Here is a 23961-nt window from a genome sequence, read left to right as displayed (position 1 = left end):
TACATGTACACACTCGTGCAGTGTTATACATAAGGATGCCTGTGGTGGAACCTAAGTATGTTTAAATGTTGCTCCTTTTTAGCCCATGGTTCCAGTATAACCTTGGACTCAAACAGGAATGACGTGCAGTGTTTCAGTTCCATCTGATGAGCAATTGCTAACGTGCACAGTGGCACAGAATTGAGCTAAGAGGTAACTTAAAGGCAAAGCATAATCATGAATTCCACCCTCCATCCCCAGTCCTATGGCCAGCATCATCATTACATTCCCTCCCTTCCTCCTCTCTAAAAACGGCTGCAGAAGTGTTTATTTGTTTTTAAACTTTCACAATTCTTAAAATGCTTTCCAAAAAGGTTGAACTGTCAACCTGGATTTTTCTCCAGCAGTTGTCCCAGAATAGTTCCTAATAAAGTCGCCACTAGAATTTTTTTAACAGTTCTAGGTAATTGCAGCTGAAATATTACTCCAGGGCATGAATTTTTCCATTAATATTTAAGTCATTTTCATGCTACAAGAGAAGCCAAGATGCACCACAACTGTGCCAGCCAAATCATTACTGGCTCACTCTATAGCATCTCATTTCCCCCCACTTACCTTTCATACAGCGCAGTAGGTGGCCGCAGATGACAGAAACCCGAGTATTGAAATCATGCTTTAGCTGTTGAATGCAAGTATGTCACTCTACATATTTTCCACTTACACAAATTTTTTTTTTAAATACACATTCCGAGTTTACTTTAGGAGTAAAACCAATCCCATTAACTCTATAGGGGTGTAAGTAGTACACCTCCTTCTCATGGGAATCTTCAAAGTAACTGCAAAACCAAACAAGTTTCAGGAAGTTTTTTATTTAGTGGTGAAAACAAAAGTTTGTTCTTTAAAATAGATTGCTATTTCAAGACGTTATTAGCTCTTCAAATTAGATACAGTGCCATTTTTTCAGTTTAAGAAAACAATAATGCTGTAAGGAGGCTTTTTCTAACAAGATTATTTCCTCAATCTTAAATTTCACAGTTCGCTCTCAAAAGGACTGCTGAAAATTATTTAAATACGGTTGCTTCTTAGATGGAGCTTTTTCTGTGGTTGAATATAGCTCTCATATTATACAGTTCCAGTTCTGGTGAGAAATTAGAAAGTCATCCTCAGATACAACCCCTTTTTCATTACGCGCAGTACACTACCATTGAGTGAGCACTGTAAGTGCACAATGTCCTCTTAAAACTGCAACAAAAACCTCCTTCTTCCAGTTTGAAAGCTACAGCTCTTTACACCGCTTCTGTAGGTGAGGTTAAGTTGAAGTTAGGCCCAAGCAAGTTACTAGCCTGACAGGGAATGTAATGTAAACAAAAGCATTTCAAACTGCTGTTACAGACAGCACGTTTTCTTTCATAGGTAACTTGCATCCACATTCTACTAGGTCTGTGAACAGAAACACTTCAGAGCCAGCTCTATCTATAGGCATAATGCACTTTTCAAAATATATTCATGAGGCAAATAGTCACTTTACCTAACGTATGACATCAAAGACTGCTGAAAGGAGCCTTTGACACATGCATGGTCCTTACAAAACAATAAATAAATATCTCAAAACAAATGCTTGCTGAGCATCTGTTACTACAAATACACAACTTACAAGAGTAGCAAAAGCTGTTTCAAAGTTTATTCGACTACAACACTGACCTTATGCTGACAAGGCACCGAGTAGGAAACTTCCTTCTTCAGCAGAGTCCATATGTGAACCAGACAACCTCAAACTAAGGTTTTCTACCATGCTATTTGCTGTTGGAAACTTACTACAGACACTGTTTTGACCACTATAAGCTCAATTTTTAATCCACAGCTGGACAAGATTTAGGTTTGTTCCTGTCTTGAAACATAGTCACTTTGTCTTCTAAAGAAATTACACAGTAATTAGAAAGCAGCAGTGATGCATAGGCCTGCTTGTTAAACGCTTTTCCAGTATGGTTTAGTAAACCCAGAAAAATTAGTAAACGCTGCTTTGTTTGTAGAAGAGTAAGGCTTAACAAAACAGATGTTGAACCTATTAATCACTGGGCTGTTAGTCATACTACATGTGGTATATCGGAGGGGCAGGGGAATCCATCCTTAGTTAATACATATAACTGGGCACAAGATGTTAGCCTCACGCAACACTATCATCTCCACCAACAGAAAACAGATTAAGTCATTGCAAGAAGTAGAGAAATGCTAATTTAGAAATTAGCAAAAGCCATTAAGAGTTTAAAAACTTTACAAACTAAACTAACTTACAGCAAGTCAATTTCTGTGATCTTCTTACTAATGCTCTACACATACTTTCAGTATTGAGGCTCTGCCGAAACATTTCCATTATGAATGTTTTTTCCATACATCCTTCTGTAACCTACAAAACCAATTTGTTTCATAAACTGCATTGCCTTTAGAAGATACATAAAAAGGTATACAAACCAGCCAGTGGCTAGTCAAATTGAAGAAACAAGAATAGAAAAAAAAAACCCAACCCCCCTCAGATGTGGTTCTGTTTATACAGTATCTGCTACTGTTTCTAATACTGTCTCGTTAGTTCTGTTCTTCAGTTCCCAAACAATTCAAAACAGATTTTTTTTTCTTCTGTAAGTGCCCTCAAGAATGCGGTCAGCATGCAGAATTCCTGCCGGGTGTCGGCGAGGCAAGCTGTTATCACAGCCTGTCTAACCAAGCGTGCAGGATAAACTGCAGGTGCCCAGTGCTCCTCAAGATCGGGTATACGTTTGAAATCTCAAGCCAGAATTTTAAAGACATTCTCTTATGGGACTGTATAAAATGTGCATGCAGATACTAAATACAGAGGCACAGAAATACAAAGGAGAATATGTAATACAATGTAAACACTGAACTAGATGAAAGTTACTTCTGAACAGCTGTTGGTCATGAAAACATTTGCGTAATACAAGGTACTACTATGGAGGAGGCAAAGATAATACAAAAGTGATCCGATACCATGCAATTCATTTTTTTCCCCCCAAAGGAGCTCAGCACAATTATCGCATGATATGTTTGAGTTTACTTGTGTTCCTCTTTCCGTAATTCAGCCGTCTTCTGCTGTGAAGTCTGTTTAGCATTAAAAGCAGGATGTGCAGCGCCCAGAGCATCATCTCACATGTCTGTGACAAACGCAATACTGTAAGCAGGTGTGCGTCAAAGAATGAAGCAGTGGAATGTTTTAACGTGGTAATGAGTTCTACAGTGCATCCACATATGTTGTTACTGGAGCTGTTAAGACTCCCACAGTGCAGGTAAGGAAAGGAACTAACTGAAAATGCTTCATGGCAATTCCAGGTAAATCCTCAAATTATTTCAGGAAAAGGTAGTCTTTTTCAGACTGGTGGTTACGTGTCTTCTAGGAACTTTTTAGAACTTCTCTTCTTTCAAAAAACAAACAAATAAAAAAAATCATTCTCTTATCTTGAGATATAGAAGACATAGGAATAGTATATACATGTTTTTAGAATAAAGTCCTTCACATAAGGAGGGAAATTCTACGTCTTCACAGAAGGGAGGCAGTTCTAAGTCTATTTTGATCAACTTTATCGTAGCCTCAGTTCAGTCCCATACCTTGGAATTTGGCAGTCTCGGTGCAAACAAAGTAAGTCCTCAGTTCTCCCTTGCCTTTGACATTAATGAGTCCCCTACATTCACATGAATATCCCAACTCCTGTAGTATTTTACTTGTTTCTTCTGTGACCTTTGTGTGAAAAGAATTAGAAACTCTTGTGAAATTCTTCTGATTATTCACATTTTTAAAAAATCCATAACCAATTAAAATAATTTCTTGGACATTCCAAGGCTCTCATGTTTACCTGGATTTTCCCAAGTTCCCCCGTACTCTCCATTCGGCTAGCAACATTAACAGTGTTGCCCCAAATATCATACTGAGGTTTCCGGGCACCAATCACACCAGCAATCACAGGGCCATGATTTATCCCTGTATAAACAAAAGCAGGTGTCATTATTGAAGTAGAAAGTTATGTGACATCTAGCTTCATTATTAGCCATAAGTCATGTGCTTCAAGGAAAAAAACCTTAAAACTTAACCCTGCAACACATTTCTAGCAATCAGTATTACCACCATTCTATAAATATTAGTACTGAGTCCCAGGAGATGTGAAGTGACTCATTCATTCATTGTAAAATGGGAAGTCCAAGAAAGAGCCAGGGCAAAGTTCATGCCAAAGCAAAATTCTTCCTTTTCTCCTTTTAATATCTAGAAATAAACATTTGTATAATGACAATACTGTCTTTAGTCAACAGCTAATAACGGGGTACCTCCCATTTCATCCGCACCTATGATTTTCTTCAAACTCATCCAGCTGCAGTCTTCGTACTGCTCCCTCCAGTGATTAGAAAAGCCCATCCGTGAAGGAGCTTGGCATATGTAAAAAGCTAGACTAGACAACACTGCCTTCAGCTATTCAGCATTTTATAATAATCCAAACGCTGTGTTCCGTGTTAAGAAGGGCTCCACAGCACTCGGCAATTTACTTAAGTCATTCTACCTCATTTTTCATTTTTATGGAGCTGCAGAGTTCACATTCTTCACAAACCGAACTTACCAATTCGTAAGCGGAAATTGTTGAAGGAATGTCGGTTGATGCCATCCAGTTTACTCATCAAGGCAATTCCATATTCCACCATAATCCCAATGTGAGCATGCTGTCTTTCCTTATCCTACGCAATTCATAACACATATTAATGATCAAATTACAACATAGAAGGTTGTGTCAGGCTACTCTTCCAAACCAGTACTATTATTGAATAAAGAGAGAGAGTGTGTGTGTGTGTATATATATAGTATCAGAAATAGTGTGGCCAGCAGGAGTAGGGAAGTGATCGTGCCCCTGTACTCAGCACTGGTGAGGCTGCACCTCGAATACTGTGTTCAGTTTTGGGCCCCTTACTAGAAGACAGACATTGAGGTGCTGGAGCACATCCAAAGAAGGGTGACAAAGCTGATGAAGGGTCTGGAGAACAAGTCTTTTGAGGAGCGGCTGAGAGAACTGGGGCTGTTTAGCCTGGAGAAAAGGAGGCTGAGGGGAGACCTCATCGCTCTCTACAACCACCTGAAAGGAGGTTGTAGCGAGGTGGGTGTCGGTCTCTTCTCCCAAGTAACAAGCGATAGGACGAGAGGAAATGGCCTCAAGTTGCACCAGGGGAGGTTTAGGTTGGACATGAGGAAAAATGTCTTTACCGAAATGGTTGTCAAGCATTGGAACAGGCTGCCCAGGGAAGTGGTTGAGTCCCCATCCCTGTGGTGCTCAGAGACATGGTTTAGTGGTGGACTTGGCAGTGCTAGGTTAATGGTTGGACGTGATGATCTTAAAGGTCTTTTCCAACCTAGACAATTCTGTGATTCTATGATATCTAAGGCTGAGACCACTCATCCTTGTAACTGTGCAGAATTGCACAGTTCAACAAACATTCAAAATGGATTTAAAAAAACACATTAAATTAAATTGGAATGGCTAGAAGGTGACAAGCATATGAGATGATTAAAATTTGTAATGAATTTGTGTCTGTCCTTTAGGATTCCAGATTTAATTTTACATGTTTTGTACATATTACACATGTGCATCCTAATGTCATATACGAACCTGCTATAGTGAAAGTGAGTCTGAATACAGAAATTGGTTTTCATTCTTCTGGGTGACAAACAGTTTCAGATTCAGATCTAACGTGGCACTTGAGGATTCTCTTTTTGTGCCAGTTCTCAGGTATCACAAAAAGCTTACTGTCCAATTCTGAGATGGCCTTTTCTTTGGCAGCCATTCTTTGACTTCCCTATTATTAGAGCTATTCTGTTATGCATCTAGAAATGTTAAGCTACTGGAATCAAAGATTAAAGATGTGAAAAGTATGCTGCGGTTACAGACTTAATACCTGCTTCGGAGAAAAATGGAACTAGGGGATAAATAATGAATTCAACAGGAGACAATACACTTTTATCATCTTTTTCCACATTTCAGAAAGTCACTCTTGGTGATTTACTTTCTCTTTTATATCACATTACATTTTGTTACTTTGAAATGCACCTACGTACACACAGAATACCAAAGGCAGATTTCAGAGACAACGTACCTGGTTGTTCTCTTGGCCTGGTGTAACACTGAGACCAGCTGCTGCCATGTAAGTGCTTCCAATGGTTTTTATTTTTTCAACACCACTAAATTTAGGTTTTAACAAGAGCTGTTTGAAGGGAAGGAAAAGAGAAACTTGAGACTTTAATACCATATTTCAGTGTGTGATTTAACTAGAAATCTTATACTGACTACAATAAGCATTAAACATCTCTAGGAATACTATCAATCACACGGAGGTTAGATAAGAAAGTACTGAGGATTAGTTTCACAGTTTTGCTCTACCTGCTTATAGGAGAAATAAAAGCACTGAAGTACTGAAATAAAGTCCTGAAATTCAGGACTTTCAAACCATACTACTAATGCATTAGATGATGTAATTGAAAAATCCCATCAGATGGGAATATATCTTTCAAGACTGCAAGGCTGAACTCAGATTATTAGTTCAGCATAACAGCCTTTTTTCCCCTCTCTAATGCTCTCAGATCTAGTGAAACATTTTATTTTGCAGTAAGTATGTAATCCAGTCCATTTTTGCCAAAGCTTAATTACCTCATCAAAATCAGCAATGATTTCATTTAACAGCCGCAAGCATTCCAGGCCTTCTTTATTGACATCACATTCAGTATAAAACACCTTAAAATCTGGTACCGATGCAAACATGACACAGACACAGTCATAAGATTGATGGTACCAGTCCTACAGGAAAACAACATATTCACACATTGTCAGCAGTCACCTTCCACCACAGTTATTCAAAACAATGATTATTGTTTGTAACCAGTAATCAAATTACAGTTTTCCTATGAAGTCAACTACAGTACTTTACAGTGGGCATCATTAATGTTTCTGATAAAATAAGAAAAGTTGATTTGCCTAAGGAAAAGCTGAGATATCTATGTATCATAAAGATCCTGATCTATTCTGGACAGTACCAGTCTTATGACATTTACCATGGCTGTGAAATCTGCAATATTTATTCTGATGACATGCTGGCGGAATAAGATGGATGTCTTAAAAAAAAAAAATCATTATCGATGAACTTCTCACTGGGGTTGTTACCAAGGAGATACTATCTGTTCCTCAACTAACTTCTTTAAAAAGAAGGCCTATCTTCTCTGATAAAATACGGCCTTTGGAAAGCAGTAAATCCTTTTTAAATATTTGCCAAACTCAAACTGTGTCCTGAAGCTGAACTACTAATTCTGAAAACAGATTTCAGAGACTGACACTGAAAGTTCGCATTTTTTGAGGCCATCTGGATAGCAGATTCTTGGATTTACACAAAGGTCTTGGGATACAAACAAGAGGCAAAGAGTACAGAACCTTATAGTCTTCTGTGTGCTTGTTAGCATGACATTCTATGTCACAGAAGTCCAATTTACTGTCCTTCATATAGTAGAGATTAAACATACCTCATTTCGTTTTTCACCAATGAAATAGGCAGCAACGTGTGCTGGAAGTACATTTTCCAGCAAAAGCCTGTTAACATTCTCCATCGTTTCAAACTGTTCATGTTCTTTTTTAAACTTATTCTTCCACAGACAATCCAGTCGACAGTAATAGTCAATCTGCAAAGGGACCAAACATGATAAATTAAATCCATATAATATCTCGCTGAAAAATATTAGTCAATTTATTCAAAAAGTGTAGTAGCAATAAAGTTTCTTCAATGCCTTTTGAGCCTATATAGTTATGAAAAAATGCGCTTTGAGCATGAAGATCAGAAAAATATGAAGCCGTCAGTATGAATGAATGTCATTTGGGTACCATCAGGTGTACTTACCAAAAGACATTTTAATAATATGGTGATTATTTTTGTCTTGAACTACTGCCTTGATTTAGGATGAATATTGACATACAAATACAGATAGATCCAAATTGGAAGAATTTGGAAGTTCTGACTTCTGTAATGCAAACACTATTGAAAGACAAAAATGTTCCCACCCTTTCACAGTAAAAATTTTTGCATTAATCTATAACTAAGTACAAGTAAGTACATTATCTCCAACTAAGTACAAGAATATAAAATATTAAAATATATACTAATTTAGTGCAAAGTTTCAATTAACAATACTTTTTGCATTTTATTTAAAAATCAACTCGCTGCAAGGGAAAGAATTAACCCATTGTTTTTTAAATACGTACCTGTTTTGCAAGTAAAATTAGGGTTATGTAAAACAGAACCAGATATAAATTAGTCATTATCCTTGGCTCTTTGATGAAAAGTCTGAAAACAAGAAAGCAATACAGTCATCTGTGTCCTTTAAGAAAATCCACATGATTCAGGGTTGGGGGGGGGAAGGGGAGGGGAAGAAGAACACAGCAGAAGAGGGTGTCTTTGTTCAGACATATACCACCAATACCATTGCTCATTTGTGCCAGCGCCTGTCTGGTTATCGATCCTATCCTAATAAGGAGAAAGGATTATCATTCAGTTCAGTACATGAACTGTGTTTCACGTAATGACGAAATGGGTGCTGAAACCTTGTTAAGTAGCTATTGTAGTAAGATGTTCAAGTAAACATGGCTTTATCTTAATGGAGCCATATTAATTTCCATTGCACCGAGTTGCAGCTTTCTTCCCCACGCTGCCCCACAAAAACACAGCCAACAAAACCTTGAAGTAGGAAAATAAACTGTCTTATTTGTGGAAGGAAAGATGATAACAAATAAAAAGCTGAACTGCTAAAACAGAGACAGCCATTAAATAACACCTGTATATAGTTTCATACAAATCTGAGACGCCACTCATATTTCATAGTAAGATCAGTCTGTCTTACCACATCTATTAATTTTCACAAATGCAAACTAAATTCTCATTCTATGAATAGCCTGGGATTAAGAGGCTAAATTAAGAGCTCATTTAGGCATTTTTAAGCTGTGCTGACAGCTCACAGTTAGCCTCTGCAAAATAAATTTATCCTAATCTTCAGCTATGAGACTACTCTGAGAATCTGAGACTTACAAATGAACAGTAAAACCCTTCCACATATGATTTCTCTGAAGTATTTTTATAGTTTCTTCAATCAGATCAGGTAAATTGCTGTTACTTTTCAAAACATGCCATTAGTGAGGTAAGTAAATGAAGAGTTCATTTTCCTATTGACTAGCAAGGTCTTGCAACCACAGCTTGAGCATCAGACTTTTAGGAAGGCTTTTCTTCATAGTTTAACAGAAGATAAACTTTATCATGAGATTAATATTCTCCCTCCTAGTCTTTAATGTAATCTAAGCTTCCAGAGATCTCAGAAGCTTTATTACAGAATTTTTCAGAAAACACACTTTCTTAAAAAAAAAAAAAAAAGTGATATGGTCTAATATGATTTCCATGTCATTAACTTTACAGAAAGGTTTGTAATGTCTGACTTACATGATTTTGATACAAAAATCTAACACCTCCTTTAATGAAACGTTATAGTCAATTATAAGAAACTTTACACTGCACCTGGTACTGTTGCCATAGAAGCTCCAGTTTCTATGCTGAAGGGTATTAAAAATGATGAGGTATACAGTCACAGCAATGGACAGGAGGAGAACTTTGAGTTCGAAGCTCATTTGAAGAAATACTGAGCAAGCAATGAACCCCAATATGCAGCAGTAAGCATAATACTGTAAAAGAAGATTTTAAAGAGCAGTTGCATTATTCAGACTTTATGCATGAGACTTTCAAACCATAGCAAATGCTCTAAGTTCATGATCATTTAATTTAAATAGAAGAAATTACAATCACTTGCTAAATACACTTAAAGCTTTATTTTTAATTGCACTAAAAGGCTGAACTTAATACTTTTTTCGTTTACTTTTTTGTTAAAGACAAAAATATTTAAACAAAAAGCAGCACACCAACATAAGCAGTGTCAGACAAAAGCTGAAGAGTGTTGAGAATCCGTCTTCTGAAGACTATTAATTTAAACAATTATTTATTTAGAGTTCAAGACTAACCTAAAGTAGGTTCATAGTCCAGTGAACAGGCTCTGAAGCAGGAAATCCAGCATTCTGGTCCTATTTTTGACATTGCTCCCCCTTTGCAACCTTAAGCAGATACCCCATTCCTATCTCCCCCACCTGTAACATCTGAAGACCGTGACCTGTTCTCCAACCTTAGACACAGCTCCTTCATAAGACTTTGATGCTAATAAGCATTGTTAAGCTATGGCCATTATCCAATGGAATTATTGAAAAACCTCCCAGAGGAATCACAGTTCAGGCGCAGTGTCCGAGGTCAGCACGCAGCTGGGAGCATTAAAACTGTCAGGTGGTGCAAAGTGCGTTGCGCAGACAGGACTGCTCCCCCTCCTGCCACAGCCACAGGTATAAGATGCTGAGCTAGCATACTTTAGTCTACAAACAACTCCAAAATTACCTCAGCTTCTGCTCCTCAACAGTTTATTTCTCTTTATGTACAAAGCACAGTTTTTCACCCATAATAGCACAGACCTACCACAGATCTGGGAGATTCTTAGCTAAACAGTTAATGTTTCTGTTAAAGTGAATGAAACCAGAATAATATATGGAGCAACTCAGGATCAGAGCCCGCATAGTAATGTATTATACCAACTCTGTCATCCTAAAGGCATTGAGTCTAACCTCCAAAAGGTAATGAACGCTCACTGTTATAACCCTGAAGCCAAACCTCTGAAAAAGAAACCATTACGTAGAGAACAGTCTGTTGGCCATTTAAGCCCTTTCACTCTATCAAGATACTTCACTGGGACACTTGCAAGTACAGCTCTCATCTCTCAGACTTGAACATAATCATCCTCCTGTTCTACTACTTTTTCCTCAAAGTTTTAGATCTACTTTTAAGCCTGAACTTTCAAAAAATTGCAAAGCCATACTTTATTCAGCACAGCAACAGCAGCTGAAACATGTTGATTTCACAAAGAACTTTTCTGCTGTCAGATACCTAAAAAAGCTGTGTTTGTTGTCAGTAATATATACAATATTCAAAGATCTGGGTTTTAAAGTAACATGTATTCACTACTTACAGTTTCCTCAATGCAGGATTGAGTTGTGTTTCCAAAAGGCTGATTTACAGACATGCAAGAACAGAAAATTACCAGATGAGTACAATGTGTGTTATATACATGTAACTTCTCATTTGTCATAAGGACTTGAATGAAAGGGTCCTCACACAACCTGCTGTGCATTGTTCAAAAACATGTCCATCATTTAAAGGGGCGGCCAGGCGACAAAGGAGCCTCCCAAACATTTGGATGATCTCAAAATAGAATGCTACTTTGGAATTAAAGAGATAAAAGATGAAACCCTCAGAAATAATCCTTTTGTGTCATTAGTGAGTACTGAATCTATCCTTATAGAAATGCTAGAGAACACCTTTCAAAGGTGTTGAGTAACCAAAATAAGCCAAAACTTCAGCTTTATCCATGAGTACTCCAGACTTCTGAAAAATCCCTAAAAGATGCACAGCAAAGCCATAGCTAATGATAGAAAATATCCCTAGAACTGCCTTGTGGCACGAGTCAGTCTTTGTGTTCAAGGATTTAAAAATTCTATCTTTATAAAAAGATGAAAAGATACCAAAATGCTGCCATCCATCCATATTATACACACCATCCAAGACTTATTTCATTTTAATCTTAGAAATTAAGACGGTACTCTACTCACATAGGGGGTAGCACACAGGTCATTTGATCCAGTAAAGTTTGCAGGTTTGTTCCTTTCAGTAGTCTTGATTAATTGGGAAAAAAAACAAAACCACCATACAAATTTGTTAGCTTGTAGTCACTAATTTTAAGTTTTTTCTCCATATCGTATATAATGAGTCCTGATCTGGTTGCCCTTTCAGTGCTACTGCAATATAAATGTTGGAATACAACTATATGGGATATCATTGTATTGAACATATATGCACACACAAGGTGCAAGAAGGTTAAAATTGCCAAGTATTTACTTACTTATTTTTTAATTTGGGGTAAAGTTTCACATTACAACTATGCCAATCTAACAGCTAACTGGCACAAACATGCGGTTCTGCCTCACCCCTCAGTTTCACAGCTGCTGTTCCTGTTTTCTTTTAGGCTGTCTCTGGTGGTGTTCACATGACACCACTGTGAGTCAATTCAAGGACCTAAGCCAGCAGAAAAACAACCCTACAAAAGAAAATTAAGCATTTTCTGCAGTATGGCCTTCAGAATAAACGCCCCATGGAATCAGAAGAATGGCAGACCAAGCATATGGGATCGGAAGGACATCACTTTTAGTAGCTAGCTATCAGATAGGTTTAACCGTTAACGTGATATGTCACATAAAACTTGTTTAAAAAAAAACACAGCAGAGTGGTCTTGAGCATGGGGTTACTCCAAAGGGTTGTTTTTCAAATGTACGTACCCCAGGTGCAATACAATGCTTAAACTAAAGTTAAAAGACAGACGCCATTTGCATCTTAGTCTAGCAGTAACTACCCACAAGGTCTTTGGTTTTAAAAGAGAACTAAGCTATATTCTTCCCTCCCTCATTTGCATTATTACTAGCTAGTGCAAATACCACAGTAAACAGCTTAAAACTTCTACCCGCCACAGCCAAACATTTAAACCCACATTAAAAAAAAAAAAAGGAAGATCATCTTAGAGATGAGGGTTAGAGTCAATAGTAATTATAAATGCCATCTTGAAAGCAAGAAAAGGTGGTGCAAACAAGAACTCAAGTCTATCACATGTACTTTTAGGTCTACAAACTGGGAGTTTTTACTTTTAATGCTTTTACATGACATCGTGCATTATCCTTGTGTAAATCAACTCATGTTGCAAATCAGACATTATAAAAAGCAGCAAAAAGCTCAGTACTTGATGAAAAGAATACAGGAAGTTACAATAAGTTCACAGAATAAAGATAATGCGATTACTTACCAAATTAAAAATGGCTATAATCAGCAAGGCACCTATAGTGATGACTGCTAAAGGCAGCCTAAGTAAAGGCATTGTTTCCACCTTTTCCGAGATAGCACAAAGATGGCGCAGGAGAGGCCACTGTTCTGAGCAGCACTTCTGTAAACAAAATTAGTTTGTTTCAGTAACACGGATAACACTGATACATGGGAAGAAATATTTCTAAATATAAAATACTTTTTCTCTGCAGGAGATTGTCAAGAGTCTTCACTGGAATCCTAATTTAGAACTCTGAATCTAGTCATTCAGACTAAATGCCTAATGCCTTTCCACAACTGAAAACAGAGAGAATGCTTCCTTATTTCAAAGAGGCTGGGTGCTAAAATTTTCTGAATTTTTGCTTTAAAAATACAAAATTATGATCTGATTAAAAGTTCCAGAGAAACGTTACTCAAAATATAGTGACAACCTACGTGTATTTTTTAGTTATAGAGCTATAGTGTTATATTTGGAACTACATTTTCAGATGACTAAATCGAAACAAATCATAGACAGTCCTCTTTCTTTCATCCTTTTATCCTCCATTTGTTGCTATAGAGAAAAACATCTAGTGAAGCATATACTTTTAACGGTTGCAAGCATTATTCAAGGATGCTATACCAAAACACTCCCAGCGTAAAACTCAAGTCTGATGCAATTGCAGTCTTGGAATTTTCTTTTTCTTTTCTCCATATGTTCTCACATATGTAGAAATCATACATGCATACATGCACACACACCTCTCTCTCTCTACATAGACATATATATACACACACATATAAAAATGCATCCACTCATATATATATAAAACCACCATACATACATAAAATCCATACGTGGTATCTAACTGTACTTTTAAATTAATCATAAAACTTTATCCCATGTACAGGGTGCAATTTTTTTTTTCCTTTCCCTTTTACGCAACTTGAACCTGTCTCTGTAAGAGACTGTTTCTTTCTGTGTCAGTTTTCCTGGGAGACCACCATCACCACTCTGCAATAGGATGATAGTGGCATTCAGCAGAACTTCAGAATTCCCTCCCACCCTTGGTCTAGCACAACATAGATTTGATGAGTGTAAGGAACTCTCTGAAATCCCTTCCCTCTCCCACCCCTGCCTCCAGATAGTTCTTGGACTGGAGAAGGACTTTTTTTATTTTGTGTCGTTGAACTCTGTGTCACTATGGGCTGTCTCTATGTCACTATATATTTTTAAACAGTGATTGCATACATTTAATAATGCAAAGAAAAAGGAACTACAAATGCAAAGTATCTTAATTGATGTAATGGTGAATTTGGAATTCTAACAGCTATGAAATTGTTGCCAATAAATTATTCACATGTTTGCAATTTTCATGGGGCTTTATGAATGATTATGAAAACTAATCTTGCATTCAAACTTATTTTGATTTTAATATTGTTATTTATATATTAATATAGAAAATATCAGGATTTACAACGAAAATTACTATTAAGGACAAGCGTAAAACTAAATTTAAAAAACCCAACCCCACTCAGCAAGTGTTAATATCTTCCTCCTCCCTCCTACCCATCTATTCTGGCACCCAAATAATTCTGAATTACAGTGAGAATTTTCAGACATGAAAATTTGTTTCAGGCAGTGAAATTTTCTGGTAACCTGAGGTTCAAGGCTCCTGTAAACTCCTATTGAAATTAACAGCTTAATTCATCATCCTAAAAGATAGACCAAGTTGCTGAATTACATCCATCCACTTTTGAAAACAGGAAACTTTTTTTTTTTTAAATAAACTTACCATACATTTCTCAGCAAAGCACACAAACAAAATAAGTACAATGATGAGTGCAACAATGCCAAAGGAAATTCCTAGTTTTGCAGTTCTAAACAGAAGAGAAACCATGAAACAAAACAGTGTTAAATGAAAAAAAAATTTCAAAGCACAACTCAGACTAAAGTTTGCTAACAGTGTTTCTCTAAATTTAAATAGAATTTTTCTTCTAATAGCACTGGATGATCATAACATTGCACAGGTTATTGTTGCTCTGCTGCACAAATACTACTTTAAGATATTCTACTCCTCACTGACAGCCTGAACCACTACCCCGTGCATAAACCACATGGAAATTGCACTGCAACAGCCATGAAAAACAAATATGCCATAAACTTTAGAATTATCAAACATCTGCTTTCTCAGAGGTATGAGAAGCAGCTCTAAGTTCCCTCCTTGCATCTCTACAGACAAAAGGATCACTGAGCACATTTTAGCCGTGTGCCTACAGCCCAGATAAAATAGTATTTCTCAGTTAACTGATCATCTCCCTGTGCGTACTAAGCAAACACAATATTAAAGAAATATTTCTATTTTATTTTCATACCGATATCTAGGCTCTTCTGCCAACAACATGAATGCACTCCTTTATTAAGGGGTAAATTAGTCCTAAGAGGTGTACGTTTCTTAAATGTAAACCCTCAGGAACTCCAAAAGACTTTAAAAAGGTTTCATGCACATGAGTTTCACTTTAGCTATTGGTTAATTTGAATTATAAATTATTAAAATACTGACACTTACTTTGGCATTATAAACAGCTGTATCAGAAATATACAGAGGAACACAAAACTGGCACATGCGAAGTAACTCTTCAGTTTTAGAATAGGAATGGTGCGATACTGAAACACAGATTATAATAAATCTTAAGGATAATTCCAGGGGTTTTTAAAATTCTATTACATTTTTGTGATGACACATATATGCAAATTTATACTGGTCTATTAAAAATAGACATAGAACAAAAAGAGAACAAAAGAAAACTACCTAGTAAAATTCCCTTGAACATCTGTCAAGAAAAACAGCCTAGTCCAAAGGATAATTTCAAACCTAGAGGGAAATCCACTGAGTATGTAAACCAGCACTTTACAGATGCACGTAGTCAAAATCCTTATAAAAAAAAGGATATACACAGAAGTAAACCTAAAGTGTGTGTGTATATATATACGCACACACCAGTAACTACATACAGTATACCACAGCACAGTAAATTAAAGAACAGTTATGCAAACAGAAAAAGTACACTGTACCTAACAAATAACAGTATTATACTTGCAATGAAACAACCACAGAAAGCAAAGTATTTTCATTATGGATGCAGAAAAACTTTTTTTTTTTTTTTTTTTTTTTTTTTTTTTAAATTTCATTACTTTTGAGAGAAGTTCTTCATATAGTAAAGTTGCCAAACTCCTACTAACTCCCTTATGGCAAGAATTTAACCACAGATTAGAGACAATCTCCTTTAATCTACAGAATTGGCATTCTCAAAGAAGAATGACCAACTCAAACGAATCATGAGATCTGCTTTCCATTAGCTACCAAAAACCTCTTTGGATATGAAGTCACCTCCAGAATCCAGTTTCAGAATGAAAACAGACAGTTTCAAATATATTCTTATGCTGCTCTGAAGTGCAAATTAAAGACCAAAAAGGATTATTTTGCTCTTACCAACCTCTTTTTCAAGACCAGGTTCTGCAAAAATCAGTGAAAATCCACAGAAGTCATGTGATTTGCCACACCACGGACTGCATGCAGAGAGACACACATTACAAAATGTACACAACAGGCCAAGGATAGTATGCAAAAGCATCATTGTAGTTGAGACTCCACAGTATACAGGGTGGGAGTGCCGCTGTTCTACACACATTTGACACTTCTGCAAGGTCTTTATGTTTCACAGCATAACATATGAGCGGTTATGTTTTGACGTAGCTGACAGGCAGATCCAGAACACTCTCACAGACAGCAGCGTCTGCCAGTTCCATGCAGAATGTAATCCCAGATCTTGCCTGAGGTTTACAAATAGGAAAGTGTAATAGCAGATGTTAGAGATGGCTCACAGCCTCCAAAAACTTCCCCTAAATATCAGGTCCCTATTAGAAATAGCTGGGGTACAGTGATAACAGCCTTGCTATAATTTAGATGAAAGAAAGTTTTTCTTCTCAAATTCACTGTTTTACATTTGGTAGGAATTTGAATACTGTATTTTAAATTAAAAACAAACAAACAAACAACAAAATTGCCTGTGTTTGTCTGCTTTTAAATGCAAATATAGTGCCAGATGCACCATCTGCTACTGATAGACCATTTACCTTCACTGAACCAAACACTAAAGCAATTTTATTATTACCCTCAAACTGTTTTGATTTTATACACAGGTTTTGTTCAGGACTGCACCCCATTTCCTGACACTTATTACTTTAATAAACAGAACACAAACATTAACTTCCTATCCCATCCTGCACTGCAGTTCAGCTCATTACTTCGGACAGTCATAAGAAACAAAGCGATAATATACTACACCACATTGAACAGCTAGACTAACCATTGGCTTCTTGCTATAATAATGCAATAATATTCTCATTATATTAAAATTAAAACCAAAAAGGAACTAAAATAAGTAAAAACCAAGTGAACAAAGACCAAAAAAAGGCAAGACAAAAGTCCTGGTAACTTTTCTTTTTTGAGAAGTAAATGTTATATTTATACTTAAAATTGAGAATGCAGATTATTCTCAAAGAAAAGATGAAGAAAAAATAAAATACTGCATACTTAGTTGAACTGAGGCCCTCAATGGTTGACATCATTTCATCATAAATATCTTCCTCTATCCTTCCCTTCTGAGATGAATTTCTGAGAACAAAATGAAGTCCATGTCACAAATGCTATTCAGAAACAGTTAATGGCTACAGAGGACCATACTTTCTCAGTACACAAGTGGGGTAAGCTACCAGGGAAAAGTTAAACAAGAATGCTCCAAACTGATAAACATATACATCTATAAGCACTTTACTAAGCATTTCTCTAGTTACTTAAATCATGCATTTTTCAAGACCATATTTTGATAAGCTAAGAGAATGTTTCACAAGTGAAAAATCATCATCTTAGTTACCTCAGTGGTACAGGTACCATTGTAAGCATTTCTACATATAGTGCCAATTTTTTATTAGACTACAATGGCATACATTAATACTACTAACCAAAGACATAACTTGTTAAAATGTAATATATATTTACTTATAATATTATGTTAAACTGTATTTATTTTGTACTATAATATTTACAAACAAATCTAGCATCTATGAGTAAGAATGTATACAATATATGAGATGTTTTGATTTGTTTTTCAGTGCTCTTTAGGTCTCTTACTTCCCTACTCCCTTCCATCCTGCTACAGCCCATAAAGCAAAATGCAACCTGAATGACTGAGGGGCCAGTAAGACAAAGCAGGGGGGAAGCTCCTTTTAGAGTCTGCTAACAATAAAAAATGTTAATTGAGAAGTTTTTTAAAGGCCAAAGATTTAGCTTAACCTTTCTAATGCAGGAATACCATACACACAGTGATTAATCAACCAAAAGATCACATGCTTACAGTACACTGAACTGCAAGAGGAGTACAGGATCTTTTAAAAAAAAAAAAAGGAAGTACTTGACAAACCTATCAGAAGTTCTCTGGCGCCCAGTGGAACACAAAGGTATTTCCTAAATCAAATGAGGAGTTAAGAATAAGTTACACACTCAGTAAATGGCAAACAACTATCGAAAATAAACTTCAGGAAGCTGCCAAAAACACTATTATTCACAAATAAAAATCAAGAACCATCTTTTAAAAAAAAAAAAAGGAAGTACTTGACAAACCTATCAGAAGTTCTCTGGCGCCCAGTGGAACACAAAGGTATTTCCTAAATCAAATGAGGAGTTAAGAATAAGTTACACACTCAGTAAATGGCAAACAACTATCGAAAATAAACTTCAGGAAGCTGCCAAAAACACTATTATTCACAAATAAAAATCAAGAACCATTCTCAAATAGAAAAGCCTATCAAAATCAACCCTTTCCAGCAATGTTTTCTGCTTTAACAAGTGAGTGGTTTCTGACAAAAAAATTGTTAGAAGATAATTGAACAGATCTTCCCTCTTGTTTTTCTCCACACACTGAAATAACTAACATCAGCAGAGGCAAGTAGACTTTCAGCTTTCAGGAAGGGCAGCTGGAAGGAAAAATGAGTTTTCTTAAATTTTAAAATCTTAAAAATCTTAAGTATTCCTAATCTTAAAAATTCTTTACTGATAAAATCCTGTTGCAGGCAGAGCATGTGAAGGGATTTTTTATTTTCTATACATTTTAAGTAAATACTGAGTGCATCTGGAGTCTGGGATAAATTATCTTTTTTCCAAAACCACATGTAGCGAGCAGGACCCAAAGATGGAAAAATGTCAGGGAAAAAAAGATCGTTTCAAAGTTTTACTTTGAAGGTTTATTATGAGTATAGCATGCTAGAGATTGGCAGACTTTGAATACTGTTAAGTTCTGACAGAAATAGTTGTTTCAAAGATACCTTCTTAGTTCTGTGTATACATTTAACACCAAGAGTAATAGCAGAAATTCAGCCACAAAAACCATGTCAGATTTCAAGTTTCACACCATAGACACAAGGAGCAGTTTGCAATTGTAGGATGACAATCACTACTTCAAAACTCACCTTTCTTCGCCTTCCTTGTGAACTCGAAGAGTCACTGCTCACACTTTCTCTGTGGTTCAGGTGGGCAAAGGGCCTGGCTGCTCCCCAGGACTCTAAATAACGTGTCATCCGAACAGATGCTCGCATCTTCAGCCCATCATTAACTCTTGTTTTAGGGAGATGATTATTTGATACGCATTGTTTGGACTAACAGAAAAAACACACTCACTTAGAAAACAGAAAATGGTACAAATCACAAAGAAATGAAGCTCTGTGTACTTGAGTAGTTTAGGACTATACAATCTAGCTATTTAGTAGGACTTTAAACACATATCAGCAATGTGTCAGCCAACCTCAATTCCTTTATCTCATTTAATTAACATGAGCTGAAGCAAATCATGACATAATGAATTTGCTTCAGCTGCCTTTACAAGCCTTCGCTTGTAACACTGCAACATTCAAACTTCCTGGTTTATTTACAATGATGCAAGAGATCGCTGGATCTTATGAACAGATACAGTTTCCTTGCAGTCAGCACAACAGCAGGGGAAAAGATTCCCAATTCCTGAGCTAGGGCGTATCAAAACAGTGATTAGGAGAAGATCATACAGATTACAGAGTTGACATTAGATTATATCCCTACGTCACAGGTGAAGAGTCAGGCAGTATATACAGGGTATACAGCAATACCCTTGTGGGCCTACAAGGAAGGTGAAACTACAGAATAAACCGATACATCAATGACTGGTTATTCTCTAACATTTCACAGGTATCTTCAAGTGAGCAGGGACCATTTCAATGGACTTAGATCCTCATTCTGAGAATATGTGCTGTGTACGTGTAGGGGGGGTTGCAGTGTTGAGTACATAAAACATGCAACAAAGGTAAGATTGAGTTCTTGCTAGTTAAAAGTGGCTCTATACTGTTCCTTCCTGTAAAGATCCTGAAGGAAAGAAGTTTGTAATTTTCATTCTTTTTTCTTTTGAAATATTTTACTCATCAACCACAAGCCAATTCAAATTAGCAATACTCCAGGTGTTTGCAGTTACCAGGCTCTAAAGGGGCAACCAACAGTTGCTAACTCTACACCTTGAAAAGAAGGTGAATCTCACATCTAATATACTGAGGGAGAAGATGTCAGAAGCTATTTTACAGGGAATATTTTATCTGAAAGTGGCCACAGAGTACAGGTATTCTTTCATTACTTCATCCCACCCTTTGACCTGGATTTGTGAGAGAGACACTTCACGCAAATACATAGTCAAATATGTATTTTTTACTCTAAGTGGACCACATAAGAGGTTTCAGCATAACACTTACTACCTTCAAGCTAACAGACATCATAAAACAGTAGGACGTGCTTTCAGATCTGAAGTCCCAAATCCAAGCTACTCAGACGACTCATACCATGCTTTCTGTTCCTGAATTTGTCCGGTGTATGCACCACAGACACCTATGTACTTAAAAAATGTATGTATATATTTGAATAAATATGCATGTTTAACAACATACACATACCCTTGGATCAACCACTAAGTAGGTTTTGATATTCATGGATTCAAGGTAAGGATCCCTCAGGTGTCCATTCCCTTCTTCTACTTCATAAGCTTTGCCAAGGTGATTTAATGTTGCTTCAGTGATGTGTACACGGCTAAGAAGGGGAGAAAGAACAAGAGACCCAAACGCTTACAGAAAGGTCACATTAAGCATTTCATTTACATTTCAATGGCCACTGCTGACATTGCTGCTTTTCAGACATCTTGTGCTTTGGCAGCCAACTGCAAAATCCTGCCAGTACTTAAAACCGTATTTGCAAGCCTTTACTGCAGTTCTTCGTCGCACATCCTTCATAGCAAGTACGCTAAAAAAACACTTCCCAGAATGAGATAGTATCAGTATAAAATTAAATTGAAATAAGCAGAGACATATAAGAAACAAGAAGAAATGTGATCAAAGGAGATCTGATGACTGACAAGACAGACAGACTCACAGGTAGGTTGTTTCAGATGGCAAGGGCTGCACAGAGAGCTCACGAACAAAACACAAGCGAGGATTGTCTCATGCTAGAAATGCATGAGGAAGGGAGGAGATGGTTACAAAGTCTGGAAAAAAAAGCTGGAAAAGGTTTTTTGTCAACTAGGAGGATAATTCTGAAAGTCTGTCTTTTCTGACTGAAACAGAGGAGAGCATAACAGCAACAACAGCAACACGCTTCTATGGGGAGCAGCTAGTATTTTTCTGTACCCATTCACACTTTTCCTTAAACATTATTTAGTTCAGTATCCCAAATCACGTATTGCCATATAAATTATGGGTAATACCTTTCTATAGAATTTCTCAACAAGGGACTTGAGTGTGTTCATAAAATAGCATTTCTTTTCTTATATTCTACTTTCTTATTGTCCATCTTCCCACAGCTTTTCTCACTTTTCTTTGGCATGGAGGGGTTAAACACTGTGCTGTCAGTCCTACAATCCGTCAGCACAGAGCTGGGAGTAGAACATTTCCAGAATGGAAGCTGACAGTGTGCAGCACCCCTGCCTAACTACAGAGAGCAAGGGGATCACTGTCCCATCCGCCTCTACTTTCTTACGCTGCATGTAGGTTTGCCTGAAGATAATTTAGCCAAGACCTGGAGACCACTAGCTGTGGCTTCCCACAAGGAAGAACAAAAAATTCCTCCATGCTTTTGGAGCCAAAAGGTAAGAGTTTTAGAATATAGGAGGATGCATGTTTTTATTTGTTTACTGGTAATTGTCTCAAAAAACTGTTTTTTTAATTGTTACTTTGATTATGCAATTTTGCAATCGAGGTGAACCTTCAAATCTGAAATTTTAAAGCTTGCTCTAAAGCACCATTTTCTGCCATAGAGACTGAGGCATACTGGGTGATGTCTGTATTACCTGAGCCTTAAAACACAGTCATGTACTGCAGCAAGTTTTCTGTGGTTTTCCACTTATCTCAAAAGGCAGTACATTTGTTCACTATCCACCATTTTCCGTTTTATCAAGCTTCCTCTCCCCTCTTCCCCAAATCACACACTGCCGTAGTACATTTCAGACCTTACTGCAAACTTCTTTCCATTTAAATTACTATGCCGATGATTTCTCAGCAGTTACTAATGCTTACTGGATTCCAGGATCAGCACATAACCAAAAGCTGCTACCGCTAAAGCTGCCTCTCAAAGGCAAGCTGTAACATGCACTATTGCACTTACCATGCTAGTACAGAATACCTAACACAGTGCACTCAATTTCCTATGCTAACAGGCCTGAGAATAACATATTCTGATCTTTCAGGCATATACATATTAGAGAGAATTGGCCGTAAATGCATTTTTAATTTTGGTTTTATGCTAGCACTTTCTGCTTTACTAGTATATTACATTGTTATGAATGCAAATAATTTTTAAAATTGGAAAGAAGATGAACAAGGATACTCTGTCAATGGAAATAAAATATTTATAAAGCTAGAAGTTTTCCTGCATCCTTTCAAAAGTCTTTAAATTCCTTCTTTTACAGAAACCCAAAATATATATACTTCCTATTTTAAATAAAAACCTCAAACTGCTCCTAATGACAAAACTTCTGCTTCCAAAGGAGCAGGACTAGCTAACATTGGAATGGGGAATCCCAGACACATCGTTTTTCCGCAGAGCGGGAAACAAATATAGCATAACATTTGCATAATGAATAGAAACCCTTCCTCCCTGTGAGGCTCAGTCTTCCACAAGTGGAAGGTTTCCTCTGGCTAGTTTTGAAACACATGATAAGCGAGTACTAGACACGTATAGATATAGGAAGCATTAAGTGTAACGTTTCAGAATCAGCATGCCAACCTAAACCAGCTTTATTCTTTAACAGATTATCAAATATAAGCACAAAGAACGTAACGGAATAATCAAAGTCTTCAAGATTAGGCAATGGTCCTAAATGTGACTAAGAAAAGTATGTTTTCTTGCCATATTCAGAGTCATGTTGTTTGCTTTACCAACAAAAGAAACTTTACAACTCTGTATTCTTGTTTAATCATGCTTAGTCGACACACTAAAACACTCAACCTGGATGGTATTGCAACTGTTAACCAAGCTCCAATTAGTTTTCTTTCTGTTTCGGTCACCAATGCAAGAAAATAATTTGATATTCATATCCCCTTATCACTTTGCAGAAGTTAATTTTTAAGTTACCAGCATATACCTAAAAGCTGTCTGAGGCATAGAAATAATAAGAAACCCTATAAAGTCACTGGTTAGAATCACTTTCCAAGAGAAACTAATACTTTAATGCTTAAACATACACTCACAGGAATGCCATTCAATTATTAAGTACTAATTGGCACAGACTATCAAGAACCTACAAAATCATGGTCTCATTTGGGAATGGGGAAAAAAAAAATCCGCAAATATGGTGGGTCTTTGGTGCAGACTACCAAAAAGAAAGGGGGGGGGGGGGAGGTTCGGGGGCTAAATCTCA

General features: G+C 36.8%; 1 protein-coding gene across 1 annotated transcript in view; it reads right to left on the bottom strand.

Moving 5' to 3' along the window:
• Window positions 1-3577: 3577 nt before the first annotated feature.
• ADCY7 (adenylate cyclase 7) overlaps window positions 3578-23961 on the bottom strand; it is a 32452-nt gene continuing 12068 nt past the window's right edge. Inside the window, exons 9-26 of the mRNA XM_019471382.1 lie at window positions 21008-21140; window positions 19511-19696; window positions 18666-18709; window positions 17580-17660; window positions 16480-16552; window positions 15552-15649; window positions 14778-14862; window positions 12986-13123; window positions 11745-11807; window positions 11105-11143; window positions 9562-9725; window positions 8262-8343; window positions 7529-7684; window positions 6666-6812; window positions 6115-6222; window positions 4593-4707; window positions 3840-3964; window positions 3578-3724 (exon numbers count right to left, since the gene is read on the bottom strand). Coding sequence (XP_019326927.1) covers window positions 3578-3724; window positions 3840-3964; window positions 4593-4707; window positions 6115-6222; window positions 6666-6812; window positions 7529-7684; window positions 8262-8343; window positions 9562-9725; window positions 11105-11143; window positions 11745-11807; window positions 12986-13123; window positions 14778-14862; window positions 15552-15649; window positions 16480-16552; window positions 17580-17660; window positions 18666-18709; window positions 19511-19696; window positions 21008-21140 — 1984 coding nt within the window. The remainder of the gene's footprint in view (window positions 3725-3839; window positions 3965-4592; window positions 4708-6114; window positions 6223-6665; window positions 6813-7528; window positions 7685-8261; window positions 8344-9561; window positions 9726-11104; window positions 11144-11744; window positions 11808-12985; window positions 13124-14777; window positions 14863-15551; window positions 15650-16479; window positions 16553-17579; window positions 17661-18665; window positions 18710-19510; window positions 19697-21007; window positions 21141-23961) is intronic.

Source organism: Aptenodytes forsteri, unplaced genomic scaffold (genome assembly GCF_000699145.1).
Source record: "Aptenodytes forsteri isolate BGI_AS27 unplaced genomic scaffold, ASM69914v1 Scaffold33, whole genome shotgun sequence".
In the NCBI taxonomy this organism is placed as follows: domain Eukaryota; kingdom Metazoa; phylum Chordata; class Aves; order Sphenisciformes; family Spheniscidae; genus Aptenodytes; species Aptenodytes forsteri.
The sequence above is the reverse complement of the archived record's forward strand: the minus strand, read 5'-3'. Positions and strand labels throughout refer to the sequence as shown.